The sequence below is a fragment of the Artibeus jamaicensis genome, unplaced genomic scaffold, assembly GCF_021234435.1.
Source record: "Artibeus jamaicensis isolate MK-2021 breed Jamaican fruit bat unplaced genomic scaffold, CSHL_Jam_final contig_866, whole genome shotgun sequence".
Taxonomy (NCBI): domain Eukaryota; kingdom Metazoa; phylum Chordata; class Mammalia; order Chiroptera; family Phyllostomidae; genus Artibeus; species Artibeus jamaicensis.
Genome location: NW_026521994.1, coordinates 909,515 through 930,938, shown reverse-complemented (window position 1 = coordinate 930,938; position 21,424 = coordinate 909,515). Strand labels below are relative to the sequence as shown.

Here is a 21,424-nt window from a genome sequence, read left to right as displayed (position 1 = left end):
GAGTAGCATCACCAGAGCCCTGGGATGTCTCAGGGACTGAGCATCAGGGAAAGGTAGAGACCGTCTCGCTGTGGCACCCAGCTCTGGATGTTGTGCCTGGCAGTGGTCCCTCAGAGATGCAGAGCCTCAGTCTGGACCCTGCAGATTGCCGTCCAGGGTTTCCTCAGCATCCTCAGAAAGACTCGCCCTGGGCACCTGTTAAACAAGTTCCCGGGCCCCACGGCAGACCTCCTGAATCAGCACCTGTGGGGCCTGGGGAACTGTGTGTTGAATGCACACTGGAGATTCTTTTGAGCAGCTTTGGAAAATGCAGACCCAGCTCTGCATTTACAGACATTGAACCGAGGCCCAGGCCAGGGAGCTTGTCTGGGGTCACACAGAAATCAGGAGCTGCTGCCTGCTCTGTTGAGGCATGATCCTTCTGCAGCTAGGTCTCTGAGTCATCGACCAAAAGTTGACATAGTCCAGTCCACTCTCTTAAAGTGCGGGATGCACACAATCTTAAAGAGACTTCCAATAAATAAGAGGCGAGTCCATCACTCCTTCGGCTGTGGGTTGGCTTACGGTGTCTGGCCTGGGTTCCTGGGTAATGTACTTCTGCTGAGCCTTTGCCAGAGGTACTACCGAGCAGTGTTGGCTGCAACATGTTCACGTGCCCAGCATGGGCCGCCTCTTTCAAACCTGGAGCCGGGGGCAGAGTTACTGAGCCGCTTCCTCCAGCCCTGGGGAGGGCCCCGGGCTGCCAGGGAGGCGGTGGCAGCCCATAAAATGCTTCAATCAAGCGGGTCACGCAGTCTCGATCAACCTCCCTGGTGACCAGGAGAGCTGGCCAGTGGCAGGTCCAGCCCACTGGGTGACAGGGGGCTGGGCTGTCAGCTCCAGCAGCAGACCCCCAGCACCTAACCATGTCTGAAAGGTAAATTCAGGCAAATGACTCCCAAACTGTTTCCTTTTCACAACACGTAGCTCCGAAACACAGAGTCGGTTTTAGAAGAAGAAAACAGCTTTTCTTTGGCAAGAGGGGGTCCCTCTCAGTCCCAGCAGGTAAATGATGATTGGATAACCTTCTCCCATCTAGTTGGGTTGGAGAAGGAAGTTTCCACCAACAGGCAGCCTATTTGTTGAAAGTGTCCCCACCCATTCTTAGCTTCTTGGGGAAGCAGGCCCTGGGCTCCATGAAAGGTCTGGGTGCCCGGCACAGCTGATGTCACCCCAGTCTCACTCTGTCCTCTTCAAGTTCCCAAGTTTCCAGTCCCCCAAGAGGGGACAGAGGAGAGCCCTCTGGAAAGACCTGGGGGCCCATTTGTTGCCCAGCCAACCAAACCCTTTTCCTTGGAGCTTTCATTTCATTCAGGGTTTTCTCATTTTCTCCTCCTAAATCCCACTGGAACCACCCCCTCCCCTCACCCCCTCCCCTCCATCCCTTCCTCTCTGTTCCCTTCTCTCCATTCTCTCCCCAGCTCATCTTCCAGCCAGTCAATCGTGTAGCAGGGTCCTAACAGGTCTCCTGGCCCTAGCACATCACTGCTCATCAGCTTCAGATCTTCGTAGCTCCCACCATCACCAGGTCCGCTTCCTGCAGCTCTGCCCAGGTGCAGTGCCTATCACCTTCTTTCCTGCCTTACCCACTGCCCTTCCTCCGGAGGGGTGCCAAGGGCCCTGTGCTGGCCAGGCCTTGGGCTCCCTCTCAGCAAGTCATGCCCAGCTCCCGGCCCCACCTTTGTACTTGCCTCTCTCTCTGCTGGGGTGGGTGCCAGTGGACATTTGTTGAGCTTTTTCTGTGCCTGGCACTTACATCTACCACATGCCTTATCAGAAGTCCTTGTTTGACAAACAAGGAAACTGAGGCTCAGCAAGGCCAGGTACCTTGCCCAAGACCACACAGCAGGTCAGGTATGGGGTCAGAACCCACACGCGGGTCTGTCTCATGCTAAGGGTCACAGCTGTTCAACCTCCAGGCAAACGGCCCTGCCACCCTCACCTGGCAAGCATCTCCCCATCCTCGCCCAGCTGAACTCTCCCTTCCTGCTATGGCTCTCCCTGCTCTCCCCTCCCTGCCCTTCTGCAGCCGCCCATGGGGTCCTGTCCTGGCACAGCCGCACAGACTGCAATTCCTCACCTGTGTTTCTAGGTCGGGAGCCCTGGGGGAGCAGATCTGGCTTGGACTTCTGTGGGTCACTGCAGGAGAGAAGGAAGTCTCTCGAGAGTGTGGTGGGGGCTGCAAGCGCCTGGGCAGGACACCACCTGGAGCAGGCTGGCCCGCCCTTGCCCCTCATTACCCGAGATGTAAACACACGGGAGGAAGTTTAGAGAAGCAGCAGCCCGTGGCAGGATGATTTATGGGGACCTGTGGAAAGGGCTGAGCCTGTGTCCACAGATGGCTGCACAACGGCACAGGGGGCTGCAGGTCTGAGAGCCAGGAGGGGGCCGCAGGGCAGGGACCACTCCCATGCTGGCTGGCCTTGTGCAGGGCACCACCCCTGTGAGGTCAGACCTGTGTCAGTCCTCAGTTTCTCCCTGCATGTAGTTGGGGCCTTGACTGGTTTTTGAAGGTCATGCCCGCTGTGTCGTTCTCTGAGTCCACAAGGTGTGTGTGTTTGGGGGGGTGGACAAACAAGGAGCAGAATGCTGGGCCACCAGGATTGGAAGGACAGTCACAATGGGGCAAAGGCAGGTGCAGGGAGGAGCTGGGCATGGCCTGAAGCAAGGCGCAGAGGAAGACATTAGTATGTGATGGATACAATGGCCTTATGGGGGTCACTATGCAGGCACAGGGGGACATACATGTGCAAGGGGTCATTGCCTTCTGGGCCTCAGTTTCCCCTGAAGTTTGAATGGAAGACCAGAGACCCTCAGAGGTCCAGCCCATAGGCTCTGCCAGCCAGCCCTTCCTGCCCTGAAGTTCCCCAGCCTCAGTTTCTCCTAGCACAGCCCTGTCCTCTCCCTGGTCCAGGGTGGGCAGCATGGTCTCTGCAGGTGGTCAGGGCCCCATCTGATTAGAGGTAGAAGATGCCCCCATGAGAAATGGGAAGCAAGATCCCTCAGTGAATAAAAGCACCGACGAATTCAGGCAGAACAGGATTCAAACCCCTGTCCCTTGTACTTGCTTTGAGGCTTAGAGGGTAGATGAGATGGTGCTTGTACCGTGGTAAGCTGGCATCAGACCACTGACACTCAGTCACAGTTGTCTCCAGTGTCGGTGGGCAGACCAAGACTTTGACTCTCAGATGGTCTACGATGCCCCGCCCACACACACACAGCAGAAGCTGCTCGTGGGCCTTCAGCTCAGCTTAGGCTTACAGCCTTAAATGACCCACTAGGCAGATGCTACAAAATACACCCCCCACCCCACTGAACAGATGCCCAGATCTGTGTTAAGTGCTGGTGGAGACCAGAGTGGGAAGAGTCTCAGGTCATAGCTGAGCAGGGACAATGCCCCATGATGTCTCAGCTAAAAGTGCCCTGAAGCCACAGTCCATCTGCCTGTGCCTGCAAAGGCAGTTAGTCAATAGGGGCTGGAGGTCAGGGCCTGGGGGTCAGACATGATGCTGGAGGCGGAGGGGAGGGTGAGGAACTTCCAACAGAGGAAAACCACGCAGCCACAGGCCCAGAGGCTGCCGTGGGTCTTAGATACCAGGACACTGAGCTGCAGGCAAACCCACCGCTTTATTTGTTTTTAATTTTTCAGTTACAGTTGACACTCGATATTACTTTATGTTTGTTTCAGGTATACAGCATAGCGGTTAGACAATTATACAATTTACAAAGTGATCCCTTGATAATTCTAGTATGCACCGGGCATTATACATAGCTCTAACAACTGTACTGACTCTGTTCCCCGTTCTGTACTTCACATCCCTGTGACTGTTTTGTAACCACCAATTTGTCCTTCTCAATCCCCTCACCTTTTTTATCCAGCCCACCCACCCACCTCCCACCGGCAGCCCTCAGTTTGTTCTCTGTATCTAAGAGTCTGTTTCTGTTTTGTCTGTTTGTTTACTCTGTTCTTTAGTTTCCACATGTAAGTGAAATCGTATGGTATTTGTCTTTCTCTGTCTGACATATTTCACTTAGCATAATGCCCTCTAGCTTCACCCATGTTGCTGTAGAAGGTTATTCTTTTTATGGCCAAGTAATGTTCCACTGTATACATGTAGCACCTCTTCTCTATCTATTCAGGCTGCTTCCGTATCTTGGCTATTGTAAATAATGCTGCAATGAACATAGGGGTGCACATATCTTTTAGAACTGGTGTTTTGGATTTCTTCAGATATATACCCAGAATCAGAATTGCTGGGTCATAAGGTAGTTCTATTTTTAATTCACTGAGGAACCTCCATACTGTTTCCCACAGTGGCTACACCAGTCTGCATTTCTATCAACAGTGAACTAGGGTTCTCTTTTCTCCACATCCTCACCAGCACTCGTTGTTCGTGGATTTATTGATGATGGCCATTCTGAGGTGATATTTCCTCGTAGTTTTAATTTGCATTTCATTGGTGCAAAGTAGTGACTTTGAGCATGTCTCCATAACTCTATTTGGAGAAGTGTCTATTCAGGTCCTCTGCCCATTTTTTAATTGGATTGTTTGCTTGTTTATTTGTTATCAAGGTGTATGACTTCCTTGTAAATTTTGGATATTTACCACCTACCAGATGTATCACTGGTGAAGACGTTCTCCCATTCAGTGGGTTGTCTTTTCATTTTGTTGATGTTTTCATTTGGTATGAAAAACTTTTTAGCTTGATGTAGTCCCATTTGTTTTTTCTTTTGTTTCCCTTGTCCTAGGAGATATATCAGAAAAAAATATTACTAAGAGGAATGTCAGGGAGTTTACTGCCTGTTTTCTTCCAGAAGTTTAATTGTCACTTCAGATCTCTGCCTGCATCCGGCATGCTCGTCCCAGAGAGGCAGAGGCCCAGGCCGAACCGTGGTGAGGTCTCCCCTGGGGAGCTCCGCCCCTGGGCTGCAGGGCCACCCGTCGCCCAGCCCTGCTGTCCCAGGCTCCATCTCCCCTTTGTCTCCTCAGAGCCCACGCAGAGGCCACCCAGGGCACAGCCCAGCAGTCCCTTCTGTTGGCACGAAAGCCATTGCTCCGAGGCTCCGAGAGGCCACCCATATGGCTCTTGGAGACCCTGTTGTGCCAAGACCGGCCCCTGCTCCAGGAATCCCTACAGAGGGGCCCCAGAGGACAGACATGTGACGCTGTCTCCAGCACCAGCCCTGCTTGTTTGTGCTTTATACACTGGGCTTCTGCCTAAGGTCTCACTTCTGGCTTCCACGGCTAGAAAACGTTTTAAAGTCCCTGGGTCATTCCTGCTCCTTCTTTGTACACATGGGGAAACTAAGGCCAAGAGGACAGGACTTGCCCGAAGCCCCACAGTCAGCAGGAACAGAGGGCAGGCTAGAATGGGGCCCTGCCTTCCCCTCAGGCAGAGGGGTCCTTCCCCGCTCAGGAGGCCCTGTCGGCTCAGAGCAGACTGGGCCCCTTGGTGCCAGCCGTCTGCGGAGCCTGGGAACACTCAGAGTGTTTGGTTTGGCTTTGAGGCCACTTTGCCATGAGACATTTTTCCCAGCATGGGTCGGGGTAGGGGAGGCGTGGGGGGATCTGGACTGGGGGACTAAGCTTTGCAAGCAGGGGAGTTGGGACATGTGGAGGGGCTTTCTGCCCCCACCAGCTGCCTTCCCCCATTTCCCTGGGACTCCTTCCAAGCAATAAACCCCACTCAGGCTCCAAGGGGGGTGGTGGGGGCTGCATCTTTGGTTTTCAAAGTGTAAAAGCAAATGCCTTTGGTGCCTCGTGAGACCTAGTTTCTATAACTCCCACTCGCTCTTCCTCCTGATGCCCTGTGGGGCTGGCTGTGGCCACTCTGCGTCCACTCTGGGTACTCCAAGTGGAGGCAGCCAGCCCTCCTGGCCTTCCTGCTGCTCAGGCTGAAATGATGGGGCAGCAGCTGGGGGGAACTTTCATGGACCCCTGTGCTGTGTGCAGGGATGGGGTCTTTTTGTTAAAAAAGAAAGAGAGAGAAGGGGCTGAGGCGGTGACACTGCTGGGTATGGGTTTTCGAGGTCTCAGCAGGAAGCAGCACGCTTCACCCCTGGGCCCAACATCGCAAACTTGCTCATTCACGCAGTCAGGTCTGCACCCAGGCCCCATCGACCTGGAGAACAGACTGCCCAGGACACCCCTGGGTCCTGACTTCCTTCAGGCTCACTTTCTCATTTTGTAAATGGGAAGAATAATAGATGGCACATGCCTAGCATCAAGCACAGTGCTTGTCAGCATGTAAGAAACACTCCATAAATTAAAGATGTCATTGGCAGGGAGACACATGCAAACATGTTAATAATGATGATACAGATAGCTGACAGCACGGAGCGCCATGTGCCTGGCATCATTCAGATCTCTTGTGCCCTAACAGGTGCCCATGACAGTGTGAGGATGTACAAGTTTTTATGGGAGCTTGAACTCTTCCAGGTGGCACTGGGGGATGTAGGACAGAGGCCTGCAGGTGAGGGGACATGAGTACTCATTCAGAGGGGAATAGGAAACTGGCCACAGGACATTAGATGTGACTGGAGAGGGTTGGTGTATGCTGGGACAGCCAGAAAAGGTGACCTCAGCTGACACCAGACCATGACAGCTCTCCAGAGCTGCACACAAGTGGCTGGAAGCTTGGGATGGTCGGCACAACAGGCCAGATTTTGTCGGCTGTGAGGGGCATTCAAAGCCACCTGGTCCTTCCCTACTCCACCTGTTCCACATACACACTCTATCCAGAACATGCTCCCTCTATCCTCTGTGTGACAAGAGTTTGCTCTCTCCTCTCCTGATAGATCCTCTGGAAACTTCTAAAAGCAGAGGAGCATAGCCTCTCCCACCTGCAAGGGCTCAGCAGGATCCTGTGGTTGGAGCATGACCAGTAGCAGAGTAGAGAGGAACGGACCAGGCAGGGAGTGAGGACTTTGCTTTGACCAAGTGTCTGGACCCCACTCCCAGATCACAGGTCCCAGCCCATGTGGAGACAGGGTTGTTCTTGGTGACCCCAGTCTCCCTCATCCACCCACTCCCAGGCTGAGGCTGAACCAGCTCATGTAAGAGGCATCCAGCTGTATGGTGGAGGGGCTGGGCTGTGGCAGTGATGATAGGTCTCATCCAAGTGATTTTGGCTAATTGTCGGGACCTTGTAACCAGCACATGAAGACTCAGGTCAGGCAGGGTTGGAGGACTCCCAGAAGCCCCAGGGACTGAGCAGCCTGTCTGGGAGGGAGGGAAAGCCCTAGAAAGCAGAGCAGTGTCTCATATGGTGGAGGCTACACACAATGCAGACACCAGACAGGGGCAAGCTTTCTACCTCCCAGCTCCCTTTCTTGTGCCCTGGAGCAAATTACTTAACCCCTTTGTGCCTCAGTCTCTTCATAAGTAAAATGGGATAACAGTTGTACCTGCTTCGTGGGATGGTCATGAAGAATAAAGGTTACTGCAGAGGTTACTTCCTGCAGTGCATCCCGCAGAGCTGGCACGGGCCCCACTCAGTGGGTACTTCTCTGTCCCTCTGGGAGCACCCTCTGCCACATGCAAGCTAGACCTGCTGCCTTCGCAGGTGACCGCAGAGTCACCTGTTCAGGGAGGCCTTCCAGGCCCCGCACTGGATTTGGGCTCCACTGTGTGCCCTCTGCCCCTGGGTTTCCATTCCCATCCTGACCCTTTTGTGTTGTGGGGCTTGTTGGGTCCTCTGCCCACGTGTCCATTTGCCTTCCTCTGCCCAGGGCTCCACAGGGAGAGTGTGCCCATCACTTCTAGGTCCCAGCCTTTTCCTCTGTCCCACAGCCTTCTTCCCCTGTGCCCTTTGTTAAGTCTCTGTCTTGTCCCTTCCCTTCTCCAGACGTTGTCCCTCTCTTTGTTCATAACTTCCTATCTCTCTTTCTAGGGCTTGAGCTGGTGATATGGTTCTGCACCCTGTCCTACCCTGCACTTCCCAGGGGTACCAAGTGCTGGCCTCTGCCTGCCAATTCCTTCTGTACTGATCTCCTTTTCTTTCTGTCTCACTCTGTCCCTATGTCGCTCCTTCCTTCCTCTCCTTCACATACACTTTCCTGAGCCAATATCCTTAACCAGGACCTCCAACACTCCATTCTGTTTTTATAAGTTCATGAACGATGCACCTTTCACTAAAACCCCCTGTGGCTATGCTGACCCCAGGGCTGCTGCCCCATAGAGGTGCCGCCTCCACTTCCTCTGTCACCTGGTCCCCATGTAGCCTCTCTGAGCCTCAGTTTTCTCAACTGGTGAAAGGGGTGATGCGAACCACTGTAAAAGTTTGTCTAGAGAACCAGAGATACTCTCAATAAATGGTAGCTGGCATCGCAAGATGGAGAGGGGTTGTGTGTTTTGTCTTGTTTATCTCAGATAGGGGCGAGGAGGGAAATAGGCGGGCCACAGCGACTGTGTGCACAGGTGTGAAGGCCGATGGCCCACTGTGACCCCAGATAGCTCCCTCTACAACCCTTTAATTCTTTCTGCCTGGGATCCAGTTCCCTTGGGTAGAACTGAGCCCTGCAGTCCCCAGTGCCTAGCCCACCCCCCAAAGCCTGGCATAGGAGGGAAAGTACGGCCTCAGGAGCTCAGTGGCCTGCTGTGTGGCTCTGGGCTGCTCACTTTCCCTGCCTGAACACCTTGTTTTTTTCTGCATTCTCTGAGGGGAATAAAGAGATCCAAAAAGGTCAGATCTGAATTCCAAGGGCACAGCCCACGATGGAGCTACTGAGCAGTCACTCAGGGTTTATGTGTTTTCTCCTCTCAGCACCACCGCCTCGCCACCCCCGCTGCCCCTCCAGCCCACGCACAGCTCTGGGACCACCAGGCCCTCCTTCCAGCTCTCGGACCAGCTCCAGCAGCAGGAAGAGCCGGGCTCCGCCAGCAGCTCAGCGCCCGCCAGACTGCAGCCAGCCCTCGGCCTCCTCCCTGCCGTTGCCATCTCCACCAGCATTGCAGCCCCCTTCCTGCTACACACTCTTAGGCCCTCCTGACCTCGACTGGCCCATGCAGAGAAGCCAGAGAAACCACAGGAGGGTCTTTGGCCACACCCCGCTGCCCCTGCCGTCACCTCCAGGGGCGCCTGACTCCTCATGCGCAGGCAGTCCAGACGGGATCCGTTAGAACACTAGAGCTTTATTGTGCCCAAGTTACATCTTCTTTTTTGTAGAAGGATCTTAATTTCCCATAGTGCTATGGGGTTCTTTTGTAAAATACGTGTCCATATTAAAAAAGAAAAATGTATTTATTCCACCGATAAAACTATTTTTATGTGGCCTATGTTAATAACCCCTTAATTAGCCCCAGCACCAACCCAGGAGGTGAACCCAGGTTGTCAGGACACCTGTGACCTCATGCAGACAGTGGGTTTGAACTTGCTTCCTCCTGGATCAGCAGAAGCCTCCAGGGTCTGGGTTTGGCTTCTCCTACTGTGGGGACCTCAGAGGGAGGGGCAGTCAGACAGGCTTAGCTTTTGTGAAGCTGGATTTGGGAGTCCGAGATGTGAACGCTGACAGTCCTTCCCTCCCCTGGATGCATCCTAGGGCTGGGGAGATACTTTCGGAAAGAGATGCTGCTATTTTGAAACCCCTGGGTGTCTGTGAACAGACCTCCAGAATTCTTGGTAAGTGTTTTGAACAAAGCACTGGGGTGGGGGGGGATGTTGGTGCTGAGGGAGGTGGTTTCCCAGCCCCATGTGCCTGATGGTTAAACCGAGATCCAGAGAGAGGACGGGGGTTGTCCAAGGTCACACCGCATGTGGGAGATCCAGGATGTGAATCCAGGCCTCTCTCTTCTGACAGCATTAATCCAGCTTGGGTTATAGGAGATGCTACTAAAGTCACAGCCACATGGAATGAGCTGGGCTGAAGGACTGGAGTGGGCACAGAAGGGCAATTCAGGGACAGGGGCTCTAGGATTCACATGGTAACAATTGTAATGAGAGCCGCCATTTGTCCAAAGCCCGCAGTGTGGCAGGCACTTTGCACACTCACTTTATCCCTGGTCCTCACACCAGTTCTATGAGAGGCAGTTATCTCCACTTCACAGATGAGGAAACTGAGCCCCCTAAAAAGGTAAAGGGACTTGCTCAAGGTCACTCAGACAGAACATGCCCCAGATCAATATGATTCAAAAGTGATTCTTGTCTCTTGGGTCATGTTCTGCCATGCTCTCTACACAGGGAAGCTCCCAGGGAGGTGGGTGGGCCTTGCCCCAGTGGGCCAGCACAAGCTTCTTACTCCAGCCAGAGAGTCTGTTGGCCACAGTTACTCATGTTGGTCACTCTTGCCAAAGGGCTCTGTGCGTGCCACGTGTCCCATGCCCCAACTCATCTTGGAGCCAGTGAAAGGTCTTTCTGCCAAATCAGAGGATGGGGAGTAGGGGGCAGCTGTGGAAAGTCTGGGAAGCAGGAAGGCAGCCAGATGGGGGCAGTCAGGCCACTACAACTCAGAGAGACTGACCTCACTCCTCTGCCCCCAAGGTTGTGGCCGAGAAGGCAGAAGACCCAGTGTGGCTGCCTTCCTGCTAGCCCTGAACCCCCAATGGGCTAACGGCTCATCAGTTAGAGGATCCTGGAACACGAGAACAGAAAGAACCTCTCATGTGACTGATAATAATTCCTGTAAGGGTAATACTAAGGCCCACACAGAGCAGAATTTCCCCAAGGCTGCACAGCTGGGTGTCTGCCGACCCCCAGACCAGTGCTCTCCAGCATCCCTGCACCATGGCTTTGTTCCTCCAGCAGGCCTGGTAGTGACTGATTAGCTCAGTACCTTCTTGCCCAGCAGGGCAGCTGTCTTCCTTCTGAGGTAGTAGAATTCAGGGCAGCTCACTGGATGGTCAGGGGTCCCATTGGTATCTTGGCAGGCAGCTGAATTCTTTTCAGCTCAGCTCCGGATGGATGTGTTTGAGCTTGAGACCTGGCAGGAGCCCTGAGCTTTACTTCAGAGGGTCCAGCCAGCCCCATGGGCACCATGCTGTAAACTGAACTTGACCTCAGCCAGGGTTTATCCTTGGCAGAAACGTGACTTCCTATTTCTGAGCAGGAAGGGGCTTAGCTGACTTATAAAGCAGGCTCAGAAGGCCTGGGGGACATCAAACACATCGTGCAGAGCACTATTTGGATGAGATAAGTGTAAAGGAATTAGAAACACACAGGCCAGATTTCCCTCTGTTCAGGGCAGAGTGTGGCATGCAATGTATTGAGATGGAACTTGAGGTTAATTAAAGATGAAGCATTTGGGTAAACAGTCCAGGCACCTGACTGCGTGCCCAGATCTGTGCCAGGCACGGGGCCAAAGAGGTAAATTAATGCAGTGTGTGATTATCAAGCACACATGGTGCCCACCTCTGTGTTGGGCCCGAATCTACTTACCTTTCCTGACCTGGAGGAACTGCACTGAGAGGGACAAGCAGCACAGTCCTAGATTCCTAGAAGGAGCTTTGAGGTTATCCTGTCCAATCCCCTGACCAGGCAGATTCTGCTCTAGTCTTCTCAGGACTCCTTCTCTGGGCAGACTGGGGGATTCCATACTCTCCCTCAAATAAGCACTCAAGTGTCTCAAGAAAGATAGATGAGCTAACTGATTAGGTGGACATGTACCCATGGGATAGCCAGAGCCAATGCGGGTCAGACATCTGCAGCCTGAGTTTGCTGATCTCCGAGGACCACCCACTGGCCAGGGTTTGAGCTGAACTGTACTCGCTGCTTATACCCCAGAAGACCCAAGGCTCATTTACAGAAGTCAGAATGGCTGGGGCACATGCATTCTCTCACCCTGGGCCGGAGAGCCCCATTCCATCAACAGCGCTCACATGCTTGGAAATGATCTTTCCACCACTACTGACATTTTTTCCAGCATGATCTGTGTGCTTAGCCTCATAAAATGCCCCTGTTGTTCTGAGAGCACCGTGTATACTTCTCAAGGCTTTCCCATTTGACCTTGAAGCAGGCACAGAAGATAGATGGACTGAGACCCAGTAGGTTAAGTGATCTGCCTAAGGTTAGGCAGCAGGTTAGTGGTGGCTTTAGGTCCCCTGTCTCTCAGGAAACCTGACTGAATGACCAAGGAGCTTTCTGGGGCTGGTCAGCATGGCCATGTCTTCTGGTCTTCCTCCCTCCAGGCTGTTCTGACACACCAGCACCCAGGGAAGGCAGGGATCATGAAGGGGCATGCTCAGGCTGCAAGGAGCTGCACAGGGCCATCACGGACCCCACCATCTCTGAGATTCAAAAGATCCGGAAGAGGGTAGGAAGCATGGAAACCTGTACCGACGGGCAAGTTTGCCTTTGCTCTGAAAGGCCATTGGCGAGTTTTCCTCACGCTGAATGCTCTGTCATCTACTTCCTGGCTTCAAACAGACTTGGGCAAACCTAGAGGCTCAGGATCCTTGTTCCACCTGCCCAGTCTCCAGTCTGCTGCCACTATCACAACAGATACCGAGGAAAGGTCCTCCACCAAAAGGACAGCTTATGAAAAACACATTGATGGACAAGAGAACTACTTGGGAATTGCAGCTCCTGTGTGGCAGAGAAGAGAATTGGAGCTGATGATAGTGTCTCAATGACCGTGGGATAAGAACCAAAGTCCTCAGCATGGCATTCTAGATTCTCTGTGATCTGGCCCTCCTGGCCTTGACAGCCACATTTCTCATCTCTCCCACTCTGTCCTGACCAGACTGAACCGAATTTGTCATTTCTAGAATAGGCAGAATGTTTCACACATGCTGCTTCCTAGGCCTGGAAACACTTACCCGTAACTGCTCATTTTTTTTTTTTTTTTGAGGATTAATGCAGATGACACCTCGTCCAGGAGGCCCCCTGTGATTCCTTTGTGCTTTCTTAACATCTATCACAACACCCACTGAGACTGATTAATTGCCCATCTGCTCTCCAATTGGACTGTGAGCTCCTTGATGGCAAGAGTCACATCAACTCACCTTTGTATCTTCATCTGACACAAAGATGGCACTCAATAGCTGTGTAGAAAGAAAAAGAAAGAGGAAAGAAGGAAGGAGAAAGGCAGACGGTAGCTCTGCTTTTGGAGTAGCTTCTTATACAAAGCCAAAGTTGTCCAAGGATGTACAGGTGCCCCTGCAGATGGTGAGTTTCCTGTCAGGAGAAGTGTGTGAGCAGGGGCAGTAGGCCCACTGGCTGAAGACTTGGTAGAAAGTTGAAGTCTTGGCAAAGGACTAGAGTAGATGACATGGAGAGTCCCTCCTGCCTCTGTTAATGCTCAGGTTCTTTGAACATTGTTATTTTTTTAAAAAATTTGTCTAAGCAGCCAAAAATATCACCCGGCTGCCTGTCTAAACCAATAAGGTTCAGGAACGAGTCCAGCCTCACACCACAGTTCTTCAGCAGCGTAGCCGGGCCTGACGGGAATTGGCAGGCTTGCCAGTTGCCTTGGGATAGGGGGACTTCTGGGCTGTGGGGGAAGGCAGGAACAGAACGCAGGACCCTGGTCCCAGCACGGAGCTCATTGCTTCCCTGTCCCTGACCCTGGGGGAGGGAACAGAGGGGTCATGAGAGCCAATCGAGCCTTACCTGTCCCTGTCCCAGGAGCTTCTCCTACACTTTCTCTGTAGCTTTTCCTTTCCAGAAATACTCTGGAGAGTCCTTTACTTTGCTGGGTGACCTTGGGCAAGCCCCTACCGCTCTCTGAGCCTCCATTTCCTCATCTGTCAAACAGAGGCCTTATTTCCTACCTAAGGTATTCTGGAGGGACAGGAAAACGCAGTGTGCAATTTTGGGGCTCCATGAAGGTGAGGTGCGACCCCTCCCAGGGATCAGTGCTCAGCTTTTCTCCCAGGACCCACAGGCTGCCATGGGATTGGGAACATGTGGCAGGCAGAAGAGGTGACAGAGTAGCACGCTTCAAAGAGCCCCTCCTTCCCAAGTCCCACTAATGGGAAAGTGGCCTTTGAATGGGACCAGAGTCTAAGAAGTTTCTGGTGGGGCTTTCAGACATCTTGGGCCCCCATAGCTGGGGTGGCAGAGCCTGACTCCTGGCCACGGGAGGTTCTAGCCCAGAACAGAGGAAGCAGAGCTTCTGCCTCATTCCCGGGCCTCTGAGAGTTTGCAGGAGGTCTCTGCCTGGCTCTCACTGTGCGGCACACACTTGGGACCTTAATGTATTTGAAAGTATTCGTGATGCTGTTCTTTCAGTCACCTCTTCCCCTCACCTCTGTGAATTATCATGAAGAGTTCTTTAAGAATATAATAGAAGACAAAGAAAGATGCTATTAATGTTATTTTGCCAAAAATATTTTTGTAGCATAATATATTAATAAAAGACATTATGGATTCAACAGGAGGATTTCTCTGTGTGTTGATGGCCCGAAAACACTGGGGAAAGTGCCTTTGGGGGGACCAAGGCCTGAGGCAGTGGCGTGGAGGAACTGGGACAGCCCATTTTCCATGCAGAGACTCAGGCAGGCTCTGGGAGGGCGGTTTGGGCAGGGGTCCAATGGCTCCAGAAGCCTGGTCAGATCCAGGCATCCCTCTGGAGCCAGAATGAGCTGCCCATGGCCCTAGAAGGAGTGGATCTCCTAAGCCACAGACCTCAGACCTGAATGGAATTTACCCTCAGGACCTCCCTTTCTTTTACTCCCTCACTCCCTAGGACCTACTGATTCCTCCTCATCCATCCTGTCTCCTCTCACCGTCCCCATCGCCCCAGCCCAGACCTCCTCATCTTCCTGTGCACCACTGCCATCCTCAGCTATGCCCCCTCTGGTCCATTCTCCCCTCTGAGACCCAAGTGAGCTCCATAAACTGCAAAAATGACTCGTGCCTCCCCTGCTTTTAAAACACGAGTGAGGGGGGCACCAGCATCTCTCAGAGGCCCTGTGATGGTTACCCTCCATGGGACTTGAAAGGAGAGGGGCGGGTCACTGAGAAGTTTGGCGTAGGAGAGGTCTCTGTGTTCTGAAACCCCAGAGCCTTCACCAGAGGCAAGCCATTGGCCTCAGTTAGTGAGTGCTTGCTGGCTCCTACTAAAAGTAAAGTGGGCTGTGTGCAGTGGGCCGGCCCACCCCTCAGAAAGAGGTCATAATGCAACTGGCAGTAACATTTATGGAGCATTTGTTAGGTGCCAGACAACGTTCTGAGAATGTTTGTCTTAAATCATTTCACTCGCACACCTCCCTTTTACAGTTAACATAACGGAGACACAGGGGGGTTAAGTAACTTGACCAGATCACACAGCCTGCAAATGCTGGAGCCAAGCCTGGAATCTACACAGTTGAGGTCCAGCCCCATTCTCTGAGCATTAACTCCGCTGTGCTGTGCTGGCCTGTGAGGTGGGCAGAGACCAGGGTGAGCTCAGGACACATCCAAGGCCCAGTGCAATTAGCGTCTCCCATGTCCTGAAGGTGTCCCACACCTTTGTCCCCCCCACCAACTCTCGACAAAGGGATCTGCAGGGAACCCAGCCATGACGGTCTTCAGAGTTGACATCAATGGAATGAGGACTCCTGCTGTGATCTGTGACCCTGTGCTCTCTGCCCCGCAGATACCAGCTGCTCTCAGGAAAGAAGGCTTCTTTCACCCACCCACCTGCAAGCTCAGTGGGAGAGTGAGAGCCAGGCCTTCTTTGGGGTAAGCAGGCCTAGGTTCAAGTGCCCACTGGAGAAGCTATGACTCAGGAATGGGGTCTCAAACACAGTAGAATGGTGGCTGAGGGGACCAGGGGCTCCTCAGGGCCCCTGACACTCTACTCTGCATATGGCAGTGGGAGGCAGGAAGAGACACTCAAGTGTCTGTGCCTCTGTATCTAGGACACTGGAGAGTCTGCCCCTCCTAACCTGGGAGCCTGGGCCCAGCCCGCCTACCCTGAGCTCTGGGCTGGCTCTGCTAGGGTGCTCTTCTGGGGAGAAACCAAATGCCCCCTCTGACATTATTAGATCATGAGATTCAGGGGCACCCCCATCTCAGCCCCAAATCTCCGTGGGCTTCTCCTGACCATAGGCTTCTCTGTGCAGCCACAGAGCTCTGAGTTGGACCTATGGGGGGAGCTATAGGGAGGTGGGGAAGAACTTTCCAGTTCTTTCCAGTGTGGGACACACTGCCAAGGAAGTGAGTTCTCCAAGAAGGGAGGTGTGCAACTCTTACTGGAGGAGGGACACCTTCCTCAGGGCAGAGGCTGGCTGGCTGCCAGCTCCTTCTCCCTCTGTCTTTGTCCCTCTCTTGGTTGATCTCACACCTCTGTGCCCTCTGCCCCTCTCTGGACCTCAGCCTCCTTATTTGCATGGAAGCAGATAGGACAAATTATATTCATTAAAATTTCTTTGAAAAAGAGCAACATCTTTGTGTAGGGGCTTGAGATATGAAGAAAAACCACCTCCTCCCTCCTCAGAGGAGGTAGACGGTAGATACTCTTTATGACCAGGGAGAGGAATTTTGTCCATTTGTTCCTGAAAAGAAGGGCAAGAGAAAGAAATTAAGAGAAGGAAAGAGGAGAAGTGAGGAGCCAGGAAGCTGGAGGGAAACTGAGGGCTGCTGGACCAAGGCTGCTCCGTGGGAGAAAACCTGCTGTCAACAGTCATTTCCTCGGTGCCGGGGGAGGCCTCGCTCCAGCTGTTCTCCCAGCCACCAGTACATCTCCATCGCTGGTGATAATTTGGAACAAGGAGCAACCATGGAAGGGGCTGATTTTCATAGCCAAGTTCACAAGGGGTGAAGCAGAGGTGTCAAGTTCAACAACAGGATAAAAAGGTCACAAGAGTGTAAGTACTAGGGAATCACGGGCTCTGGGAGGGTTTGGACCCCAGTATGGAGCTGGGGGTCCAAGAGGATCTTAATCAGGTGTGTTGGTGCAGGAATGTCTGGGCCATCTGAGTTGCAGGTGGACAGAGATAACAAGCTAATACCTACCGGCCTTGAGTTTCCTTGAGCTAAGGAATACAGGAAATCCAGAGCTCACCAAATCTGCAGGAAGCCGCCCTACCTCATCACTCCCTCCCAGCACTGCCAAAGCAGAGAAAGCACCCTGGCCTGGCTGAGGGCAGGCTGGGTGGGGTGGGGGAGGGGCCTCCAGCTGCTGCTCACGGCAGCCGGTGAGCCAGCCAGACTGGGCTGGCCACTGTTACTGCATCATAAAAGGAAATTATTTTCAGAAAATATTCATAATACTCTGTTTTATGTCAGTTCTGGGCTTGCAAAACAGTTCCTGTGTTTTCTTTTTCGTAGTTTCCATTTCTTCTTCCCTGATCAGTCACAAAAGAGTAATGATAAAATTTCCAACCTGAAGACATAAGCCCCCAGGCAAGGATTGGAGACTCCCAGGCTTCCCAGAAGGTTCCTTCCGAATTCCTACCTCCGTCCCTTCCCTGAGACTCCGAAAGGGTGGGAGGGGCTGAGCAGGAAGTATTACAAGGGGTGGGGGGAAGGGTGCAGGAGGAGATAGATGGAAAAGAATGAAACACATACAGAAAGGTAGAGTGGGCGCTCGGGGAAGGAGAGGAAATCAACAGGATGAGCGCGACAGAGGGAGAGGCAGGCAGACAAACTGGTCCAGAGAGAGATGAAGAAAAGAATGTAAGACAGCAGTCAAAAGAGCCCTAAGTGGAGAGAAAGAAAAACACAGACAAGAGAGGGTCAAGGTGGAGAGGATCAGGACCGAGGGGAGTCAGAGCACAGCAGCCTCGGTTGAGAGCAAGAACGACTGCGTGGATTCACTGAGCAGGTCGGGGCCTGCGATGAGGGACCCAGAAGGATGGGCCTCTAGGCGCAGGTCTGGGAGCAAGCAGGGGCCTCCTCCCAGGGCATCTTGAAAACGTGAGCTGCTTCCAAGGCCTGCCTGGCTCCCCAGATTCAGTAGAGCAGCCCATCCCCTTCACCCACTCCCACGTATGTTCTCTGGGCTCGGCCAGCTCAGAGGCTGGTGGTCAGGGGGCCTCAGGCCTTAGCCTCATTTCCGTCATCTCTATGATGGGGATAATAACAGCACTTCTGGTACAGGTTGCAATGAGGTTTTGATGAGGTACAGAACGTAAAACTCCCTGGAAACCAAGGCCCGGCACACATGCTGGTGGTTATCGTCCAGGCGAAGAGCTGTGAACCAGCCACGCGGCTGGAGGCCTGCAAGTGTTGCATCTCAGCAAGCGCAGCCTGCAAGGCCAGGGTGATGTGGCTGGACTGGTGGGCAGAGCAGGCCTGGAGGGGCAGAAGTCGATATCTTACCAGGAAGGCAGCGGGAGCTCCTGAGGTCAACTGTGTGACCTTGAACACGTCACTCAAGTTCTCCGTTTCTCAGTCACCCTGGGATTACAGGAAGTCACCCCTGCATGGTTCTGAGATCAATGTCAGCAACATATTAACAGCAGTCAGACCATGCCAGCATATAGTATATGATGGATCTGTGATTTTGCAAATCTCCCTGGCTGCCCTGTGGAGGAGCGTGAGGGGTGAGTGTGCCCAAAACTAGGGCAGGAAGGAACAAGGTGCCAAGGATGGGGTGAGCCTGGCTCTGGGGGCCTTATTTTCATACTCTGGAGTCTGTACTGAGAGGTTGGGTAGGGAAGATGTGCCCACCGTCCCAGGGGTCTGAACAGTGTGTCCATGGGGACCTAACTGAAGAGACCTAACTGACTTTGACCTAGAGGATGCAGGGAAGGTTGCAGCAGGAAGCTGGGCTCTGGCAGTGGGCTAGAGTCAGGTGTGAGGGCTTTGACCGGCTGGCAGAGGCACAGGGACTTTGCCCTGTGGGCAGCAGGGAGCCGTGGGCAGCTTTAGAATCACGCGGTGCGGAGTGTAACAGCCTGATGTGAGAATCCAGCCTTGTCCTCCCACTGCATCTCAGGGTTCCCATCAGTAAAATGGGAGAGGGTAGCCCGGCCCCACAGACCACCGTGAGGACTCAGGATAAAGAGGAGGTGCCTGTGGTTTGCAGAACTCAGGTGCTCTGAGTCCTCTGCAGCAGAGATGACAATGGTGATGATGAAAGAGCCCAGCTGCTCCCCACCGCATGCCTTCCCCGGGCTCAGCAACACCACATGTGAAGTCACATGGTCCCAGGACTCTCCCCATGGTGGTTGGGAGTAGGCGGGCATGAGCAGCACCCCTGGGAGAGCCCTGACTGCAAGGCTCTCCTTCCCCACTCCCTCTGGGGAGCCCACCTGAGCCAGACCCCAAGGCACAGACACCAGAAGCTCCCCCTACCCTCCACCTCTGCAGTTTGGACTTGGAGGGTGCCATCTGGCAGCTGCCACCAGGGGGTAGTGCTGCTCAGGCTGTGACCTCAAGCCCCAAACAGGTGACTTGAAGGAGAGAGGTTCAATGTGGGAGCTGGAGAGGACGTGAGTGGCCTTTGAGGCTCTGCCCCTCATGGAACAGGTAAGGGACCACGGAGGAGAAACTGTCCTAAGGCGTCTTGGCACTTGTGAGGCAGAGACAGAACCCTGGTTTCCTGACTCTCAAGCACCTCTTCTGGCCCTCAGAGTACTGACTCCAGCTATCAGCCCCCACTTTTCCTCCAGGGCTAATTGTCCATTCTCCCTACTTTTGCCTGAAGATTGTCTTTCTGTTCTCCACAGCCTACGTTAATTCTACCTCCTCGTAGAAGTCGCCCTGGTCCCCCAGGTTCTCCTTGTACACCTCTTCTGAAGTCCAGGCTACCCCTCCTACGTGCAGCCTTAGATTCTTTATGTCTTGTGCCTGTGGCACGTCTTGTGCTGAGTTGGCTCTGCCTCCTCCAGACCCTACGAATGAGTGACGTCCGCCATGTCCTGCCTCAGCAGCCCTGCTCAGCTCCTGCACGCCTGCTCCTGTGGCTCCCTTTAGGGGTGCATCCAGCTCAGACTGGGCCCCTTCTCTCCCTGCCGCCTTCTCTTTTTCCCAGCATCACTGTCTTTTCCAAAGAACCCCGCCTTCTCGAAATGAGCTCAAAGTAGGACACCTCCAGTTTTCTCCTTTCACCTCCAGTGATGCTTCAGGCTTAATTTGCTCTGGGACCCACTCATTTCTCTTTCTGAGGGTGCAGGGTATCTGTAGAGCTCCCCTCCAGCTCCATATTTCAAATGAATCCAATTTTCCCTACCAGCCTTACTCACTGTCCAACTTTCTCACCCATACGTAGTAACTGGGAGTATGAAGGTGTGGTATGTCTTATCACCCTTTTAAAATAGAACAGACAGGGCTGGTCTGCTGTGTACGCAGAGACCAGGCCTCTCATTCATCTTTCCCTCCCCTGAGTGAGCAGAGTCTTTAAATTAGAAGACATGTGACTAATACCCCATTCATCAACCTTCTGTCTGAAGACTAAGCATTATCCAAGATTAGTACCAAATTTTGTACAGCTCAGGTCTGAGCCTTCCCTCTTACATACATAGTTTCTCAGAGAACGCCTCCAAATTCATGTTTTTCAATAGGGCTAAGACCACTACCCACAGGGTGTTTTGAGTATCTGGGGAGGGGCTGGGGGAGGCAATGGCGTCCAGACATCGGTGGGAATGGGGTGCGACCATGGGTCAGGGCTGTATAAAGTCCCACCAGAGGAACGAGCCTTCAAGCTGCACAATTTCTGTATGTCTTGCCAGACATTCATCTGAGGAGAAAAAACGTTTGTAATTATCTGAGCCTAGAACCATTCTATACAAACACAAAGGGATTTTGTTTCCTGTTTCAGAATGTACTGCCTCTTACAGGAATGTAATTGCCATGTTCATTGAGAGAAGAACGTACTTTGGTTTGTACCAAACTTGACCAAGAGCTATTCACCACTTTGAGAGCCGTCTTACAGATGACGCTGCTTGTATGCATGAGGCATCAGAGGGACATACCTCTGCCCCTCTGCACTTTTGCTGTCTCAGTGGTGGTGATTCAGCAGACGGAGCCAGCGGGTCGCTGCGGCACCGTGCTCACTGCCACCACTCCACCCAGCACTGTCACACCAAACTGCGTATCGCCCGGCCACCAACTGTCTTCCTTTCACTTCTCTCTTTTCCTTATAGTTAGGGCAGTAAATTAATTTCTAATCATATGTGTAGGTGTGATATAGTACCTATATATGTAATTCCAGCACAGAAAGGGGCATTATAAAATATTTGTCATGAAATGGGACATTGGACCTGGAAGGGCTGGGAGCCCCTGCTCTACAGGTTTTCTCTCAGTTTGGAACACTGAGAAGTCCCAAGGCGTGGTGCTAGTCCCTGTGATCTAGAGCCAAAACTCTTTTATCCTATTTTCTAGGATATTTTCAGCCTTTTTTGCATAACTTTCCAAAAGAGAGGAGCACCTTCCAAGTGGTAAGGAGGCCATGGACATGTTGTAAAGAGCAGCAGGCCTGGGCCCAAGACTTTTTCCAGCTGTCTTTCCTTGGGCACATCACTTAACCCTCAGCCTTATGAGCCTCACCAGGGAAACGGGGATAAAGGTGATTTCCTTTA

The 21,424-nt window shown here is 52.9% G+C and overlaps 1 protein-coding gene across 2 annotated transcripts in view; it reads left to right on the top strand.

The window, feature by feature from the left end:
• Positions 1 to 14,328, top strand: part of TRABD2B (TraB domain containing 2B) — a 203,598-nt gene extending 189,270 nt beyond the window's left edge. Inside the window, exons 7-8 of one of the 2 annotated variants that reach the window (XR_008393031.1) lie at positions 8,805 to 9,659; positions 12,823 to 14,327. Coding sequence is in view for 1 of the 2 variants with exons in the window: in XM_037132691.2 (XP_036988586.2) it covers positions 8,805 to 9,030 (226 nt within the window). In the remaining variant the exon portion in view is untranslated. Of the gene's footprint in view, positions 1 to 8,804 lie in introns of both variants that reach the window. The other variant, XM_037132691.2, reaches the window with a different exon arrangement.
• The last annotated feature ends 7,096 nt before the right edge of the window (positions 14,329 to 21,424 follow it).